This window comes from Desmodus rotundus, chromosome 10 (genome assembly GCF_022682495.2).
Source record: "Desmodus rotundus isolate HL8 chromosome 10, HLdesRot8A.1, whole genome shotgun sequence".
Taxonomy (NCBI): Eukaryota; Metazoa; Chordata; class Mammalia; order Chiroptera; family Phyllostomidae; genus Desmodus; species Desmodus rotundus.
Window position 1 is genome coordinate 378,679 of NC_071396.1, and position 18,216 is coordinate 396,894.

At 65.8% G+C, this 18,216-nt stretch overlaps 2 protein-coding genes across 8 annotated transcripts in view; one reads left to right on the forward strand and one right to left on the reverse strand.

The window, feature by feature from the left end:
* The window catches only part of SYT2 (synaptotagmin 2), a 44,993-nt gene extending 40,083 nt beyond the window's left edge, over positions 1–4,910 (forward strand). For both annotated transcript variants that reach the window (XM_024576071.4, XM_053913409.1), the window contains exons 8-9: positions 757–890; positions 1,201–4,910. In XM_024576071.4, the coding sequence (XP_024431839.1) occupies positions 757–890; positions 1,201–1,407 (341 nt within the window). In that variant the 3' untranslated portion in view covers positions 1,408–4,910. The remainder of the gene's footprint in view (positions 1–756; positions 891–1,200) is intronic.
* Positions 4,911–6,463: 1,553 nt separating this feature from the next.
* PPP1R12B (protein phosphatase 1 regulatory subunit 12B) overlaps positions 6,464–18,216 on the reverse strand; it is an 84,098-nt gene continuing 72,345 nt past the window's right edge. For 2 of the 6 annotated variants that reach the window (XM_053913312.1, XM_053913320.2), the window contains 3 exons: positions 17,294–17,344; positions 16,513–16,563; positions 6,464–10,367 (listed from right to left, as the gene is read on the reverse strand). In XM_053913312.1, the coding sequence (XP_053769287.1) occupies positions 10,281–10,367; positions 16,513–16,563; positions 17,294–17,344 (189 nt within the window). In that variant the 3' untranslated portion in view covers positions 6,464–10,280. Of the gene's footprint in view, positions 10,368–13,244; positions 13,401–16,512; positions 16,567–17,293; positions 17,345–18,216 lie in introns of those variants that run through there. The other 4 variants (XM_053913313.2, XM_053913309.1, XM_053913311.1 and 1 more) reach the window with 3 other exon arrangements.

An 18,216-nucleotide genomic window follows, 5' to 3' on the forward strand; every position in this document is an offset into this window, starting at 1 on the left:
GGCCTCACAGGAGCGTGGCGGGAGCCCTGGACCCAGGCGTCCCTGAGTTCAAGCCGCCCTTTCCCTGAAGCCCCCCACCCCACCCCGCCTGGCTCTGAGCAGCCTTCCAGGCTCTCCTGCTGGGCCCTGGGTCTGAGAAGTTTTACTCCCAGATGAGTGAATGACTCCATTCTTCTCCTGGGGGTGGGGGGCGTCGGCAGTGGGCTGGCCTCCCCATCAGTGGTGCCACCACAGCCAGGACACATGTCCAGGACGGGCTCTGTGGCTCCACTCTGGGAGGCGCTGGGGGCAGGGGTGCTCTGGGGGACCTGACACACACAGCGCAGGTGGAGCATGTGGGTGGGACGTGGCTGCTGCCTTTGCCACCCCTTCCTGAGAAAAGCTGGGAGGTCTGGCTGCCAGCCAGGCCCTGTTGCTGACCCAGTGTGTGACCTTGCACAGGTGACATCCCTCCTGTGGGCCTTGGCTTCTCACCTGCCAGGTCAGGAGGATGGGACTGGGTCCCCTAGAAGCCTCCCTCCCCTGCCGGCGACAGATGTCCCCAAGCAGCAGCGTGTGTTCTTCCCATGGCCTGGCCCTGCGGCCCAGGGCCGTGCTCCGGGAAGCCCAGGAGCTGGGCAGAGGTGGTCCCCAGGGGCCAGTCCCTGCAGCCCTGAATGGGGGCTCACTCTGTGTGTTCGGGTGCGGCCACGGCCTCCAGTGCCTCTCCCGGTGGGAGGAGCTGACAGCACCCCGGGGCGGGCTCTCCCTGCACAGACCCCTACGTGAAGATCCACCTGATGCAGAATGGCAAGAGGCTCAAGAAGAAGAAGACCACGGTGAAGAAGAAGACGCTGAACCCATACTTCAACGAGTCCTTCAGCTTTGAGATCCCCTTCGAGCAGATCCAGGTGCCTGGGACCTTGGTGGTGGGTGGGCAGGCGGGTGGGCAGCCGGTGGGAACTTGCTCTGGCCCCTTCCAGGGCAGTGAGTGCAACTGGTCAGAAATGGCCCCGCACACCTTCGTCGGGAGCAGGAGTGTCCCCTCCCCCAAGTTCCCTGGCACCTTGTGCTCAGCTCCCTGACTCCCCCTCCCGTCAGCTGCCTTCGTCAGAGGCGGACCTTCTGTGTGCGGCCCGCGGTCCCCAGAAGCGGAAGCAGGGAGCCCAGATCCAGGGCCCTTGCCTCCCCAGTGGCCAGCGCCCGCCTTTGCCCCCGCAGAAAGTGCAGGTGGTGATCACAGTGCTGGACTACGACAAGCTGGGCAAGAACGAGGCCATCGGCAAGATCTTTGTGGGCAGCAACGCCACGGGCACCGAGCTGCGGCACTGGTCCGACATGCTGGCCAACCCGAGGAGGCCCATCGCCCAGTGGCACTCGCTGAAGCCTGAGGAGGAGGTGGACGCCCTCCTGGGCAAGAACAAGTAGGCAGCGGTGGCCCCACGCCGCCGGCTCGGACACCAACGAGACCCAGAGCTACCAATACCTCAGTCACGCACCCTAGAGGTTCCCTTTCCATTGTCCGCGGCTGTGTCCTCGTCTCTCCTTCCTGTCCGTCATTGTAGCGGCCGGCTTCCCTCCGGGGGCCCCGAGAGGTGAAGAGAAGCCTGGCTCTTGCCACCGTCCAGGAGCTGTCCCGCTGCATGCCCGTCACGTCAGGGACCCTCCAGGTCACAGCCCCACTCGCGCAGCACGGAGTGAGGCCCTCTGGTGGCGGAGTCACGGCCCGGCCCGGGGGGGAGTGGCAGCGCTTCCCGTTTCCTGTCAGGGAAGGCAGCCCAGTGGCCAGCGGTCCCAGTGTGTGTGCGTGTGAGGGTGTGTGAGCGCACACACGTGTGTGTGGGTGCGAGCATCTCTCTGCCTCCCTGGAATGAGCCACAGACAGTGAATTTCTGCAGGAACAGAAGGCTCTTTGGGGCCCCCGACAGGAAGGGGGTCCTCGGATCATGTGGGAGGTTGGTTGCAGTCGGCTCGGCCGCCCACTGGGCCTCCCTCCTTATGGGCAGCTGCCTGGGAGGCAGGAGGTGGAGACTGGGTTTGTCCCGAGCGAAGACCACCCCTGACGCTGCAGACACCCTGCTCCCGGCCCTGGCTGGCCCTCAGGAGTGGCATCTGGGATGTCAGTGGACATGGACGATCTTGGGAGGGGCCAGACTCCAAGAGGGACTGTTGGCCCTAGGACCTCACTTGTGTTGACGGTTCACGTTGAAACAGCAGGCCCATCTCCCTGAAAGCCCAGCCACACCCCCTCCCACCTGACGCTCACCCTCCGGGGCAGCAGACGCTCCACCCCTTCGCAGGACAGGTGCCCTGCAGCCTGCGGGCCCCTCCCATCACGCTTTGGCTTGTTTTCTCTTTCAATCCGAGTGGAGTAACCTGTGTGCAGACATGTCACCTATACGGAGCCAGGGAGCTTTACCAGGAGGGTCGAGCTGTTCTTAGTTCCCCCGAGGCCCAGGTGAGAAGGGGAAGGTGGTGGACAGACGGCAGAGATTTCCCAGACGAGGGAGACAGGCCAGGTGTGGTGGGGGGACCTGGCCCCTGTTCCTCAGGGCGGCATCTCTCTGGACCCCCACAGACAGGTAGGGCCTCCTTTCAGACGGTGGTGGGGGGCGCTGGGGCTTCTGCCCCATGCTCCATACCCCTCTTCCTGTTCACCTTTGTCCCAAGCATTGATAAAAAGCCATATATGTGTTCCTCAAGTTTGCACTGGGTCCCTTTCCAAACCTGCAGCAGGGCAGGGGCAGCAGCTGGCAGGCCCTCTCTCCTCCCAGAAACCTGCGCTGCCTGCGCTGCCTGGCTGCCTGCGCCCGGGGACAGGCGGACCGTGTTGGAGAGTTGGGCTTGGAGGAGACAGCCCCAACAAGGATCTTTTTCTTTTGCTGAAGGCAGGAGAGGGTGCTTGTCTTTGTTGCCTCTCAGCTGGAGCAGGGGGAGGGCCCTGCTCCTCACTGGTGGGACGTGGGCCCTGTGTGGGGGCTCACGTGTGTGTGTGTTTACGGGCGTGCTGCCAGTGACGAGACGGGAGGGCGCTGACCAGGGCGAGGAGCGTGTGGGAGAGTGGGTGCCTGCAGAGACGGACATCGCAGGGCGCTGGGCTTGGCTCCCTCCCCAGCACAGGGACATTTTGGTGCTTTCTCAGGGCGTCCCCTCTGTCTTCCCTCGCTGCATCCCACAAACCTTGTTCTAGGCCCTGCCCGGCTCCCTCCCTCCCACCCACGTCCACCTGGGAGGCTTCCAGAGCCCAGGGTCGGCCACCGTCCTCATGGGACGGCAGGAGACCGCAAGAGCCTCTGCTGGTTCCCCTGACTCTGGGTCTGTGGACACCGGCTGGATGCTATCGCTCTGGGCCCACCGCTAGGGGGCAGCCTTGAGGGCTGGGGCAGGTGTGCCGAGGTCATGCCGCAGGAGATAGCTGGGTGTGGGGAGCCCCTGGCCTAGATGAGCCACCGCAGCAGAAGGCACCTGTTGGGCCTGCCCGTTCACTTTCTCCACCTGGGTGGTGCTCCCGGAGCCGCAGAGCGCTGCTCTGAGCCCTCGCTGCCCAGCAGGCTCTCCCTGGGGCCCTGGGGCCCAGTGTGGGTCGGGCCGCCGGCTCTCAGGCCCGAAGTCCAGTCCAGGAGGGAAACAGAGGGCTGGGGCCTCGAGACCCGCACCGACCTCCCCCGCGCTAAAACCCTGCTGAGGCCAGGACCTCGGTTCTCTCTTTTCCTCTAGAGCACAGGAGGCAAACGCAAGGCCCACACCTGGTGTTCTGCGCCTGGCACCTGGTTCGGACCTGGCGGCAGCGCCGAGCTCCTTGCCCCTAGTTAAGGAGCAGTTACATTTCTACAGTCCTAAAATCACATTTGGCCCTTTGAAGGCACCTGCGAGGCTGGTGTGGCTCCCGGTGCACACAAGTTTGACACCCTGCGTCTTGAGCTCTGGAAGGGACGCCAAGTCAGCCACTGGCAGGTGTTTAGACTTTGGAGGGCGGGGGCGGGGACAGGTGCTGGGCATGAAACGGCAGCGACTCTCTAGGGCCCCTCAGCTGCCCAGTCCGTCCTGGTGACAGAGCCCACAGGCCCAGGGCATCAGTGGGAGGGAGGACGGGGTGCTTCAGGTCTCTGGGCAGTGGGTGAGCCTAGCAGTAGAGAAATTTTCCCAGTGGCCGGGGAGTGAGAGGCCCCAAGTTCTCTAGCGTCCTGAGTTAATTGGTGGCCTTGCCCAGGGAGCCAGTGACTGCTCCCTCCCCCACTCAGCCCCTCTCCCATCCCCAGGGCTAGCTGTCCTCAGGCCTGAACTTGGTGGCCCAGAGCCCTGTGACATGCTTGCCAGATGCGGCAAATGTAAAAACACAGGACACCAGGTTAGACTTGAATTTCTTGAATTTCGGATAAACAAGGGAGTAACTTCAAAGCGTAGGCACGTCCTAGGGGCCACCTGGGACACAGCCCCCACGGGCTGTGCTGCGTCTCGGAGCCCACACGCCACCCTTGTCCCGGGGTGCAGACTGGTCCTGGGTGTCCTGCGCCTCTTTTTGAGCCGCAATATTGAGAAGGGGACACTGTGACTTGAAGACACATGAAAATACTTTATTTTTAACTGACAACAAAACAAGAGCCTTCTGAAGCCATTTGCGCCCAGCCCAGGCCCCCCATGTGCATCCTGCTGTCCGCACAGATGGCCGCCCCCGCAGACCCGTGAGCGAGCCCCCCGCCCCCCGAGGTGCATGTCTGACCTCCTGTACCCAGCGCATGGCCGCGCCGAGGGCCCCACCCCACACCTCCGTCTGCGTCCTGGTCTGTCCCGTCCCTGCCTTGCCCACCGGAAGCCCCGGGGGGTCCTCGGGCTGCAGGGGACCCTCCGGGCCCCGTGCTCTGTGTGTGGGCCAGTGTCTGCTGTCCCGAGTGTGTGAGGTGCCCCCTTCACCCACTGTGTGAATTAACCGACAAGCCATAGAGGGGCTCCTGCTGGAGCCGGGCCTGGATTCCTCCGGGAGCCCCATGCCCTGACTGGTGCCTGCAGACCCCTCCAGAAGGGCTCACATGCTGCCGTCCCCCTGTGTCGGCCCGTGTCCCGAGGACAAAGGTGTCCAGGGCTCCCACTGGGGCCTCCGGCGCTGTGGCCTACCCTGGCAAGCTGGCTCTCACCTCCACCCTCGGTTCCCCGGGGCGTGGCCCGGCAATCCTGCCTGCTGGCTTTCCGGGGGGCCTGCAGAGGGCGCCCAGGAGCAGCGCCTGCCCCTCAGCCTGCAGCCAGGTCCCATCACCACCTAGGGAAACGGTGTCACTTTCCACTGAAGGGCCAGGTCCCTGGATGGCACCGGGGGCCACAGGGCTCCTCTGGGAGGGGAGGGCAGGACAAGGGGGCCCACGTGGCCCTCGGCCTGCAGCGTCAGCCCGTCTGAGCAGGGCGGCTGGGTGAGCTTGGCCGGGGGTGCAGGGGGGAGGGGGGAGTGCGGTGAGGACCGCGCACCAGGCAGCTGCGTCAGACAGGCCAAGGCGCCGGGTGGGCCCTGCCCTCAGTCCCGACGAATGCTGAGGGCGACGAGGTGGGGGTGGGGTGCAGGGGGCCGCGTCCAAGCAGGCAGGGCTGGGTGCCCAGAGTGGAGGGGATGCAGGACAAGTGAGGCCACAGTGAGGCCGTGTGTGTGACTGGTGATGGTGGGGAGCGTCCCCCACACCCCCAGGATTGGGTCCCTCTCACAGCAGCCTGGCTGGTCACCTGATACCCCGCCCCCAATCTAAGAATGTGATTTGCTGCTTTCTGGAAGCTTCAACACCAGGGGGTGCCCCAAGCCTGCCCGGCCCCCTGTTGCAAGGGCCCCACCAGGAGCCCCCCTTTGTCCCCATGGGAAGGACACGCGTGCAGCCCCCCGCCCCCCCCCCGCTTGGCAGCGCCTCCCCCCTTATGTGGACCTTGTCTGATCTCTTGTCAAACTGTCGTTTTGTAACGAGCTGTCTCCTTATTAAAGAAATGAGCTCGGAGAAACTTGGGGGCGGGGCGTCTCTAGTGTTTTGCTGGGTGGTGGGTAGTGGGAGAACGGGGGCAGGGTGGTCTGGGTCTTCCTAAGGGAAGTGGCCGAATGCTGGGAGGGGAAGGCTTTCCTGGGGGGCTGGGGAGGGACAGGGTTCCTGGCTGGCCTCCCGCAGAGCTGCGTGTAGGGTTGGCGGCTGCCTGACCCATGGTGGGAGGCTGGCCAGGCGAGTTGGGGAAGTGAGGGGTGCTACAAGGCCCTTGGGTGCCTCATGGTCCGACGTGGGGCTTCCGCGGCAGAGGCTGGGAGGGCCAGGCTCCAGGGTCCTCGGGGAGGGGGGCAGAGGGCACAAGTGTCCATCTGCACAGGCAGGCCCAGCAGCTGGTCCCCGAGTCCTGCTCTGTCACACACGGGACCCTGCTCCTCGCCTGACCCTGGGGCCAGGGTCCTCGTGGGCCTGTGGACTCGGGGGACCCATGTGTCCCTGTGCTGGGCCCGGGGGCCCACAAACTGCGGAGACATGGCCACGCAGCTGAAACAGCTTTATTTCCTCACTTACAAATACTGTCGTGCTCACAGGCATCACACAGGCGTGAGCGGCATCCCCGAACCCTGAAACGCAGGGCGCTCGGCAACCTTCCGCAACAGCCACCAAGAAAACAAGCCCACTCGTCTCAGGGTTGAAAGGCCACTCAAAGTTGCATAAAAATACATTCAGCTCACCAAGCGACCAGCCCCGACCCTCCCAGGTATTTACAAGGGGCTGAAGTCCAGCCACACTGACCTCTGTGCAGACTGACATGGGGACCGAGGGGCGAAGTGGGCGGAGAAGAGACGCAGTGGGGAGGCACCGGGCCCTGTCTGACCAAGCGCAAGGCAGAGTAGAGCGGAGGGCAGGGGCGACAGCCTTTCCCTCCTCAGGGACGCGCCCGCCCGGTGGCCAGTGGTGGGCTGGCTCTTGCAGGGCTGAGGGGCGCTGGTGAGAGGGCTGCACCCTCCCCGAGCTTCCCCAGCCCAGGCTCTGGGGATTGCGGGGACCAGGCAGGCATCCCCAGTTCAGGCTCCGCCCTGGTTTCAGGGGACACACAAGGCTCGTGCCTTCTGCAGGCCTGAGCTGCCCCAGAGGCTCTGACGCTGTTTGGGGTGGGAGCTGCTAGCAGGACGGGGTTCTGTCTCCACAGAACCCAGACTCCCCAACGCGTCACACCTCTCAAGGAGCCATCCTCACCTCACCTGCTGACCAGGACACTTCTCCTCAAGGGCCCTCAGGTGTGGGTTTGGCCCCCAGCCACAGCTGCCAGGGGACCCAAGCCCTCGTCTCTCCCATGCACATGGTGGCCAGGGTACTCTGCTTGCTCTCGGTCCCCGGGATCTCTCACCCCCTGGTAGCTGTGACAATGGCAGGTCCTGGGCTGCCACCAAGTCCATTCGGTCTGCGAGCTCATCAGCACACAGGTGTTCAGCAGCCGACCTCAAAGGGGCCGCTGGTCCCAAGCAGGTCAAGGCCCACGTAGGAGGGGGCTGAGGGTTGCCCACGGGGGAGCCCCATTTGCTTCCCTGCGGGAGCTTGGCTTCTCCACACCCATGCTGGCAGCCAGCACCCCACTTTGCGCCCCAGGACCCAACCTTCTGCCTTTCCCCAGCCTGGGGTCCCTGCTCTGCCCACCCCAAGACCTCTTCAGGGGAAGACACCCCTCAGCACGAGGGCCCCAGCCCTTCCTCTCCCTTGGCCTGTCCTTGGAGCTGCTTGGTTGGTCGCAGGACTGTCCTTTGAGGGGCCAAATCCGTGGGCTTCAACCTGCAGCTGGCCCAGGTTTGGGCAGGGCCAGCTGCAGGCCCCGTTGGGGCAGAGGGAAGGACAAGGTCCTTCGCTACCAGGCTCCTGGGAGCTAGTGTCTCCCAGACGGCGGAACCAGGAGCCCCTTCCTGCCAGCCCGGCTGCAGAGTCCGGCTGGTGTCCCCTCCTGAGAAGCCAGCAGCCTGGACGCTGCCTTGCCGGCAATACCGTCAGGTTCTGCTCGCCCCACCTGTGGCCCCTGTGGCTGCCTCATGAGGGGCGAATGCCAGGCTGGGCAGAAAGGGTCCCGCCTGGGAGTGCCAGGGGCTGGGCAGAAGCACCTGGCCCACTTCCCCCGCTCTCCGCCCCACCAGCCGCTCGCTTCTGTGGGGCCACAGGCCTGTGAGAGGGGTGCAGCTTCCTGAGTGGAAGGTTCTGGTAAGCACACGTCTTGTTTAGGGCAGGTGACGTGGGTGAAGTGGCGCCGATGGAAGGCCCGACACTATCCTCACCCGGGGTCTCAGCGCCATCAGCACGCGGTGCTCTGAACAAGAGCAGGCTGGGCCGCGGCCCCAGGCAGCAAACCTGCCGGGCCAGCGGGCATAGCGAGGAGCTGCCCTGCAGTGGGCTCGGGCCCCGGCCAGGGACTGTTGGGCCTTTGGGCGACCTGGCGGCAACCCCAGGGTCTGCACGGTGGGCCGCAGCCGTGGGACAGTGTCCTGAGCCCTGGGAAGGGGCCTCAACGCAGCCTGATAGGAGTGACAGAGCCAGGAGCCCGCAGCCGACGGGAGGCTGGCAAGGCCACGCGCCCATGGCCACAGGACTGAGGATTCCTGAGGTTGAAAAGTTCGTGACTTTGTCACAAGGGAACTTTCTGGCAAGAAAAGGCATCTTTGACACGGAGGGGCAGCCACCGAGTCCCAGCGCCATCCTCACATGAAGGCACAGCAGGTCTGGCCTCCCGGGCCCGCGGGAGGAGGGCGGAGACGGCTCCCAACAACTCGCTGTCTTTTCCTGAGAAAGAGGTGGCCGCCCCGTACCCCCCAACACCCAGGTCAGCCAGAGAGCCAGCCAGGTGACACCGCTCGAGGGCTCCCGGTCCCCAGACTGGGAGGTGCCTGTGGGTGGGTGATATCCTGCCAGAGTCCCCGAGACCCATGCTCTCCTGGGAGCTGCTAGGGAAGAGGGCGGATGCGGCGGGCCCTGCAGGCTCAGACAGCGGGTCCTGCGGGAGGCCGAGCCCCTACTCTGGGTGACGAGAGGAGCACGTACAGAATGCACCTGTGGGCGTGTCCTGGGGGAGGAGCGTGGGGACAGGCTGAGCAAGAGCCACGCTGAGAACCGGCACCGCAACCCCGCCGCAAGGAGCAGCGTGCGGGGGACCAGCACGCAGGGCAAGCGGCCGAGGGACAGTTTGCAGACACTCCAGAGCCGGCGCCGGGCCCTCCCCGTGCAGGACGGTGGCCGAGCCGGCCGGGCCGGCACATGCTCCTGCCAGGGGGCGGCCATCTGGGGGCGTGTGCGCTGGGAGGGGAGGGGAAGCCACCCACACCCACACACAGCGCAAGGGCTGAAGGGCTCGGGCTGCCACGGGGGCCCCCATAGGCCTCCCCCCACGCCAGGGAAGCTCCCTGGCTCTCAGAGCCACCCAGCTTCCAAGTGACAATGACCCACAGAGGCCACCTGAGGGAGCAAAGCTGGACCAAACGACCTCCAATTCCATGACTGTCACCCTGCAAACTTCTGTGACAGAGTCACTTCTCCTGCTGGCGTCTCAGGACACGAACGTCTCCCCTACATGTGGCCGCCGGAAACCCTCACCCTACACCTCCCGCACCGGCTGGCTGCCTGTCCCCAGGGTCTCTCCCCATGCTGTGCGTCCGCTCCGCCCACCCCACCTCCGGGTCCCCCGTCAGCCACTCGAGTCACCCCTTGGGCCAGGACCCCGGGCGGACAGGATGAGGCACAGGGAGGCCTTTCTGACAGCCACCGTCAGGGGCAGGGCAGGGGAGATGAAGGCTGGCACGGGGACTCTCGGGGAGGGGCCCCCGTGTCGACAGCGCTGCAGTGGCACAGCAGCAGGACAGGAGAGCAGACGGGAGAGGAGAGGCCTCGGAACCAAGGCCACCCGAGCGCCGGGCGAGGGCGCAGGCGTGAGTGAGGGCTACTCGAGGCAGGAGCCTGTGGTTAAGCGAAAGCCACGAGCACAAGGAGCAGGAAAAGCTAGGTCCTGAGAGGGGACAGCTAGCAGGGACCTTCCCTGGGACCCAACAGAAACAGTCCCAAAGGGGGTGTGACCGCTGCACCCACACGCAGCTGACTCTCCGGCATCCCGCACGGGGCCCGGCTGTGGCCACCCAGAAGCTCTGGCCGGATCAGGGACCCAGTGAGGACCTGCGGGCAGCTGAGCCTTCCTCCAGGGGGCATGTGTGAGCAGAGAGGAGCAGAGCAGGTGACTGCAGGAGGGACGGGGACAAGTGACCTCTCACCACACACCCTCCCTGGGCGGGAAGTGATGGCGGGAGGGGCAGCAGACTGGCCAGGCCTCCTCGGCCCGCAGCCACGCTACTTGGACAGCTTGCTGATGACTCGGATGAGGGCGCCGTTCTCATCTTTCAGCCTCTGGTTGTCGGATTTCAGCTCTGTTAACACCTGTGGGTGACAGAGGGGTGGTGTGTCACAGCCCCAGGCGGCCAGGCTGGGGAGCAGGGCCACTGGGTCCGCCTGGCAGGGACCCCACCCTGCACCGGGGCTGGTGTGCTGAGCCGCGCTGGCCCACTGACAGCGCACAGGCCTCACGCCCCCACTGCAGCCCCTGCTCTACTAAACCGGGGACGTTCCCGTCACTGCTGCCCTTGAAGCCACCTGTGGTCTGAAGAAGCTGGGGACAGTGTCCAAGGGCGCTGGTGTGGGCACAGGGAGGAGCCCCTGACAGGAGGACAGGGGTCAGCTGAGAGGGCGGGGAGCCCAGTTCACACCCACTGAACAGACGGACGGTCACCAGACCACATGTTTAACTCTCCCTGAGCCGCTGCTCACCATCACCAGGGGGCAGTAGGCGGCCCTGCTGGGGGCCAAGGCGGCCATTCCAGGGGTCAGCTGCCTCTGGCAGGGTGGGTCTCCCTTCCACCAGCCCGGCCATCCTGGGACGTCGGTGTCACCTGACTTGGGAAGCAGGGGTGCAGCAGCCCGGAGCCCTCGCCGGGGTCCAGGCGCTCAGACAGCCGGGTCTGAGGCCACAACACCCACCCCCACGACATTGAAGTGGCTGCCTGTGACCACAGGCCTGTGGGGGCCACGCAGGTGTCACAAGGCCCGGAGCTGAGTCCCCGACAGGACAGCTGTCCCCTGTGTCCCCTGTGGAGGACGAGGGGTCACACCCTGGGCTGTGTCCTGGGAAGGAAGAGTGACCACCTCCAGACACACTGTGTGGAAGCGCTCGCTCCCATGGCCTGGGGGGCTGCACAGGGCGGGGTAGGGGTGAGAGTCTGTGGCCGCTCAGCTGAGGCACAGCCCGAGTGTGCACAGCCCACAGGTCGCCCTGCCCTTATGGAAGACGCCCAGGCAGACACGGCCCTGAGGGGCAGAGGCGGAGATTCCGGACGGGTCTTCCACACCCCGTTCAGGGGACCCACCTGCTCTGGAGGCCCGAGCCCGCTGCTCCTGTCCCACCACCGGCTCCCTGAGGGCTGCACCCAGAACACACCGTGGGAGGCTCGTTCAGCCCTGCCCCCCTCCATCCTGCAGGGCCCTGGCGGGCAGAGGGCGGCGGCCGCTCGCTGCATCAGGCCCTTGAACACACACGGACTTCTCGTGGGGTCTGGCAACTTGTCCCCACACTAACAGCTCAACTGCGCAGAGACCAGACAGGGCCCTTCCCTGCAGCTGGGACACTCGTGGGGGGCGGGGGCCGAGGTCGGAGGGCAGGGTGAGGACACCCAGTGGCAAGTACTGTGTGCCAGGGCTGGGTGCTGAGGTGTCCAGGACAAATGAGACTGAGCACGTTTTCTCAGCTCTTCCTCTTCATGGCCGTTTTGTGCTTGCAAGGGACAGAGTCCCAGAGCTGCAGGGACGGCAGCCTGCCTCGCCTCCACTGCCCAGGGTGGGGAGGGACCCTGCTTGTGTGGGGTGGCCACTGGCCGCATGGCACACCCAGATGAGACAGGCGTCTCCCTGGGGGTTAGGGAAAGGCAGGGAGCCCCAGGGACACACTGCCCTGCCCTCCCGCCCTGCCTGCCCTCCCGCCCTGCCTCCGGGTCGCAGCCTCCGCCCCTCCGCGGCCGCCCCTCAGCCACACCAACACCCAGTTGGCCGCAGGTCCAGCAAAGCTTCATGCTGGAAACGGAAATTTGACTCCACATGGTTCACTTTCATTTCTCTGCCACCCAGGGGGCTGCGTACCAGGCAGAATTCGTCAGTAAGTGGCCGTCCATGCAGAGGACAGTGTGGGGACAGGGTGGGGCCCATGCAGCTGGCGCCCACACCAGGGGCCAGGGTGCGGGCTCTGGGACCTGACACACTCGGAGTGAACTTGGATCCCAGCGCTTACTCTGAGAGCCTGGGCCAGTTCCTGAGCCTGGAACCGGCTGCCTCATGGGTGAAGGACTGTTCTGGGGGCAAGCGAGGAAAGGCCCCAATAAACGGCCGTCACCACGGCTACTAACCACTGAGAGTGGGCTTCACCCCACACCTGACACTCGACAATGAAAACAACTGGGACTTGTGCGAGGGCCCCGATCACCCCAACCCAAGTTTCCTGGGAGCCTCGAGGCTGATTTGAAAGCATGGCGTTGGCGGGTTGCTCAGCGCCTTCTCTCTCTGCTGGGGGCACCAACCCAGTGGGCAGAGCCGCCTGCGGCCGACCCAAAAGCACAGTGAGGGGGCAGGGGAAGGGCCAGCCCGTGTGGACCAGCGCGGAGAGCAGCTCTCAGACCCGCATCCAAGGAGAGGCTCGGCTTCCCAAACACGCTTGGGTCCCAATGGCAAATACACCCACCTCCATCTATTTGCAAAGGTGGCCGCTGGGCCCCAAGACCCGCGCCCGGGGTGGGAGCAACGCCTCCTGGAAGGGGGACTGAAGACCGAGGGAGGGGGGCCGAGCGCATCCCACTGTGCCCGGGGCCACAGCCACTCGAGCTTTCAGGCTGCCACACCCGGCTCCTGCTTGGCCAGACTCAGGCGGCTGGCTCTGTGGGGACCTCGAAGGCCGAGGCTCTCGGCCCTGGTGTCACAGAGGCAGCGACAAGGAGCTGTGGGCCTTGACCCAGACCCCCACTCTTTGCGGGGGCGGGGGGCCCAGGCACGTCCGTGCTGTGCACCTGTGCCCTCAGAGTGGTGACGACCCCACCCAGGCAAGTGCCCCGGCGCACGCTTCAGCCCCCCGGGCCAGCCACCGGCTGCGTCCCACTCGAGGCCTCGGTCCTGGCTCCACCCACGTCAAGGACCAGCCCTGACCACCTGCACGGGGCTGAGGGGGCGAGCCCAGAGCTCCCAGAAGCTCCTGGAAGCCACGAGGGGCACCTGCCTGCAGAGGTGGAGGAGGGGCAGCAGCTAGAGCTCCTGCGACTGGGCAGCCTCCGCGGACGCCGAGAGCCGGGCCACCACGCGGGCCAGCGCCCTGTTCTCGGCCTGCAGCTGCGCGTTCATCTGCTTCAGGGTTTGGATCTGCTTTAGCTGGTGGAGGTTCTGCAGTGGGACACGGAAGGACGGACAGACAGACCACAGACAGACAGACCGGGAGGTGAGAGCAGGTGTGGCTGTGGTTGGTGTTCAGCTCGCATGCACGGAGGACACGAGAGGCACAGTCACAGGGGGTGGAGAAAGCACCCGCCAGGGCCCCCTCCTGCGAGGGCCAGCCATGCTCACGGCAACTGTTCTGCTCCAAAGCTCATCTGCTGGCTTTCCGGGGCGACAGCCACCCCCGCCCCCGGTGTCCCTCCACTGTCCCTGGGACTGGAGCAGAGGACTGGGGTTCCCGGGTGCAGCCATAGTCCCGGCTGGCCCCACTCGGCTCCCCCAAGGGGCCCCTATTCTGCTTGTTTTCTTTCTGGGTCCTTCTCTTAACTCACTGTTATTTTTTTTTCTTTAAAAACGAAAGAGTAGCCTGCTGTGTGCGTGTTTTCTGTGTGAGGCTGTCCAGAAGTTGCAGGGGCGCTCTGCCCTGCCCAGCCCTGCGGGAGGCCCTGCTCCAGAACCCGGCTGTGCCCGCCCAGCCCGCACTAGCACCGTCTGCGCCGTGGAGTTCGAGGCGTGCTGGGCTACGTCCCTCACAGAGACACTGGAGAACCACCCGAGTCAGTGGCAACACCGTGGGCAGGCCGACATTCACGGTGGGGGTGCCAGTGGCACAGAGGACCCAGCCGGGACAGTGCTCCCCCGCTCGCTCCCTGCTGCCTGTGCTTCCTGCGCGGCGCCACCTCCGGGCGCAGGGCAGTGACCTCCGTGGGTGGGCTTTGTGTGTGGGCTGTGGGGGCCACAGGGAGGTCTGCAGGACCGGACACAATTGCACCCCCCGCAGGGAAGAGGACAGAGGTGAAGGGTTAGTGGTGAAGAGCAGGGAGGAGGTGGCAGGAGAGTCAGAACAACGGGTGGGGACGACGCTGAGTGTCTGTCCCCAAGTGCGTCCAAGCTGCCACTGAAGGGCAGGGACCAGACCGCCCTCCCCCGGCCGCCGAGAGGACAGAGCCGAGTCCCGTGGGGACGTGTGACGGATGTTCAGATGGGTGGGGTCACACTGACGTGGCCCACGAGCAGTCCCAGGATCTCACCCTCCTCCAGGGTGGACACGGACCACACGCCAGGCTCCAGGCACGGCAGGTGGGCGTCTGGAGTGTCTCAGCAGGGGAGCAGGGCAGGAGGGAGCAGCCTGTGCAGGCTGGGGGATGGGGTGTATGGGCGGTACCAGAGGAAAGGAAGCAAACCCCAGACCAGGGCAGCGTGGGGCCCTGCTGCCAAGGACCTGGACGACTGGTGCTTCTCAGAGGCCTGGGCCGGGGAGGGAGCAGGCCTGTGGTGTGCGCGAGCCCAGATGAGAGTGGCCCCCTGCCAGCCTGGCCTTGTGCTCGGTTCGCCAGGGTGCCGCACACGGGCCCAGCACCTGCCTTTCGGGGTTCGAGGGGGGTCAGCCCTGCACCTGCCTGGCTGACGTGGGAGAAGGGCTGGCATCTGCGTGACGGACACGGACACGCACGGCGGCACCGGCCCTGAGTTCCACGGGACCCAGACTGGGCAGGACACAGGCTGTGGGCTGCAGGGAGAGCCTGAGAGCCAGCCAAGCGCCCTCTCGGCCCTCTCCGGGCGACCCAGGCCGCACAAGGATGAGCGTGCCCAGAGAGGGACAGCTGGGGGTGGTGGGAGCGGCTCAGGGACTGGGGTTCCCGGCTTTGTGATTGGTCCAGGGGATAATGGCTTCTGACCAAGTGGATGAAGTTTAACAACAAAAAACCCACTTTCAAATGAATTGGGGCCCGACAGCCTCAGGGTCCGGCCCCACTTCCTCATCACGACACCAGCCTTTGAGCTTGCAGGGCGGGCACACCTGTGAAGGGGGTTGAACACTTCCGCGTGTGACCTCCTGGGGAAGTGCAGGGAAGCCAGGGCCCAGTTCAGGAGCCAACAGCCCACTGGGAGGGTGGCAGATGGAAACATCACCTTGCTGTGCTGGCCCCGGGGGCTGCAGGCTGCAGGGGCCACATGCCACCGGAGGGCTGGGACGGAGCAGGGGGGCCTCTGGGCCCCCGTGATGCGGCATAGAGCCCCAGGGCAGGTGCCTGGTGGGCGGGGCTGCATCTGGGATGCCACCTGCACGAGCCCACCGCCCAGGGACCGTCGTTGGCAGTGGCCCTCAAGGCGCACCCCCTGTGGAGGCTCCCCTCAACACAGCCAACAGCCCTGCACACATGTGCCCCAGAGGGGGCATTCCACCAGGGGGATGGAGAAGCCAACAGTGAGGTTGCTTTCGTCACCTTGGGAGTGCTGGCCACTGGCCCCGCCATCCCCGCTGTCCCAAGTCAGCTGTAAAGGCACCGACTGTCTGAGACATGGCAGGTGTTGCTGGGACCTGTGGACTGGGACCTGTTGCAGCCCTGGGACGGGGGCCCGCAGGCCGGGCCCTTCACTGGGGAGCACAAGCGCTGGGTTTGTGACGACTCGGACCTCCTCAGGTCCTGAGAAGCCTTTTCAACAAACGATCGATGTTCTACGGCCCATGGAACAGCACGTCTCTGCAGGCACGTCAGGGACGCCTGTCCACCGACAGCCTGGTGACTGGCCTCCCGCCCCTGCAGCCACTCGATGGGCACTGTGTCTTACGTCCAGTAAAGGAAGACTCTTGAGGAAAGGGACGCTGAGCCGTGCTAAGCCACTGCAGGCTGGGCATCATGCATGGCAGGCTGGCAGCCCCCAACTACCCCGGCGGCCCCACAGCGGCACGGCCCCTTCCTTAGCAGGAACAGGACCTGGGCAGCTATCCAGCACAGCGGCTGCACCACGGGGCAGGGAGGGAGCAGCGAGCCCTGAAGCGAGCCCCTGGCCTGAGCTCCAAGGATGCTGAGCATCTCAGGGAGACTCCCAGGGCTGGGGCCCAGTGTGTGGCTGCAGCCTGCCCTGTGGCAGGACGGCTGAGGCTGGGCTCTCCGGCTGGGGCTGGGGTGGGCAGGGAATGGCAGCCTGGGCCCCGAGCCGTGTGGGGCCACCGTGCCCGCTCACCCAGCTCTGCCCCCAGTGCCCCCCAGACCAGGGGGGTGCTGCTCCAGGCAAGGGGGGCGCTGTGCTCACAGCTCAGCCTGGGGGGACGCACCTTCATCTCCTCCTCCATCTCTGACATCTTCCGCTCCAGGGCACGCCGTTCCTGCTGAGAAAACAGTGTGGGCTGAGCAGGCCGTGCCAACGCTGCCACCCAGCAGACCGCCCCCCAAACTGCCCTGGGAAGCACGGGAGCTGTCTGGTCCTGCTTCACAACAGAGCCACCTTCTCTGCGTGTCCCCTGCCCCCTGACAACCAGCAGCTCTGCTGGGACCAGGCCCCCCAGGCCCCCAGGCCGCTGTCACACTGGGGAGCAGAGGCGGGGCCCACTGGCGCTCTGGGGCTGGGGAGACAACAGGGGGCCTGTTTCAGGCTGAGGGAAGAGCCCTCTGAACCACAGCTGCTTTCACCACTAGACAGGAAGGTGGGAACAGCCCCACCATGGACGGCCCAAGCTGGGGCTTGTCCCTAAACCCGAGTCCTCCCTACACATGACCCTAGGATGTCAGCTTCCAGCTGCTGACCAGAGACCCCTGGGTCAGAGTGGGTGGGGCAGCGAGGCCGGGGCCACAGCCCGGGGGGGAGGGGGCCCTACTGCTCCCTGCAGTGGGGAGGGCGGAGCTGGACCCAGGGGCGCCTGCTGCATGTGTGTGTGCGGGGCTGCCTGCAGGCAGAGCAGCCCAAGGCGACCCGGAGGGCCCCGCCCCTGATCCGGTTGGGAAGGCCCCGCAGAGGCGTGGCTGTGCAGAGCCAGGTGGCAAGGGTCTGCGACCGAGCTGGGGACTGACGTGGTGGAGCTGCCGCCTCGGTCAGGGATGCAGGGGGGAGATGCTTACCCGCTTCTCCGCCTCCAGCAGCGAGGACCTGTCGGCCGTCTTCTCCTGTTTCTGCCGGGACAAGGGGGCCGTGTCACTGAGGCGGCCCAGCAGGGGCCTGCTGGGGCAGCTGCACCACGGACGTGGGGTCCCACACAGGTGCTGGTGGGACTCTGGGCCCGGGCAGGAGCTGGGTTCCCAGTCCCCTCGGGACAACAGTCATGGTCGAGCCACTGGCTGTGTCCTGGCAGGACCTGCCCTCCCAGCCTGCCACCATCCCGCGTCCTCTCTAAGGGGGCGGCAGGGTGTCTGAGCCCCTCTGCTCAGCTCAGCACTGGGGGTGGGGCCACTGTTCCTCAGAGTGGCCACCTGGCCTGGCCATGGGTGCCAGGGGCCCCCAGAGTCCTCCTGCCCCTGCCCGCAAGCACAGCAAGCCCGCTGCTTCCACAGAGGGAGTGTCCGGACAGGCCTAGACCTGGTTTCAGCACAAGAGGAGAACTTCAGGCCCCTTTGGCTTTGCACGCACGGGGGGCAGGGGGTGGGAAAGAGCACCACAGTGGGGGCGCTGCCCAGCGAGGGGGCGCTGTGCACTGCGGACCCTCCGCAGATGCCTGACAGACACAGGAATCATCGGTCCGCTCGCCGAGGCCTCTCTTCCCAGAGAGTTCAGGGACAGCCAGAGTGACAGTGAAGCTCAGGTCTCAGGCCCCATCCAGGCTCCTCGGCTCTGAGGCCAAGGCCACCCGCCTCCTCACAGGCCCTCAGCCCTCCCCTGCCAGCCAGGCAGTCTCTGGGGTGTCCTGTTGTTTTTCCATCTCAACCCCCCAGGGCTCGTGGGGGGCAGGCTTCTGCGCACAGGCGCTACTGTCCCTGTGGGACTGTCTCCGTGCAAATGGGAGCTCCACTGCCCCGCCCCGTCCTGCCGAGCACTCCATTTTTGGTCA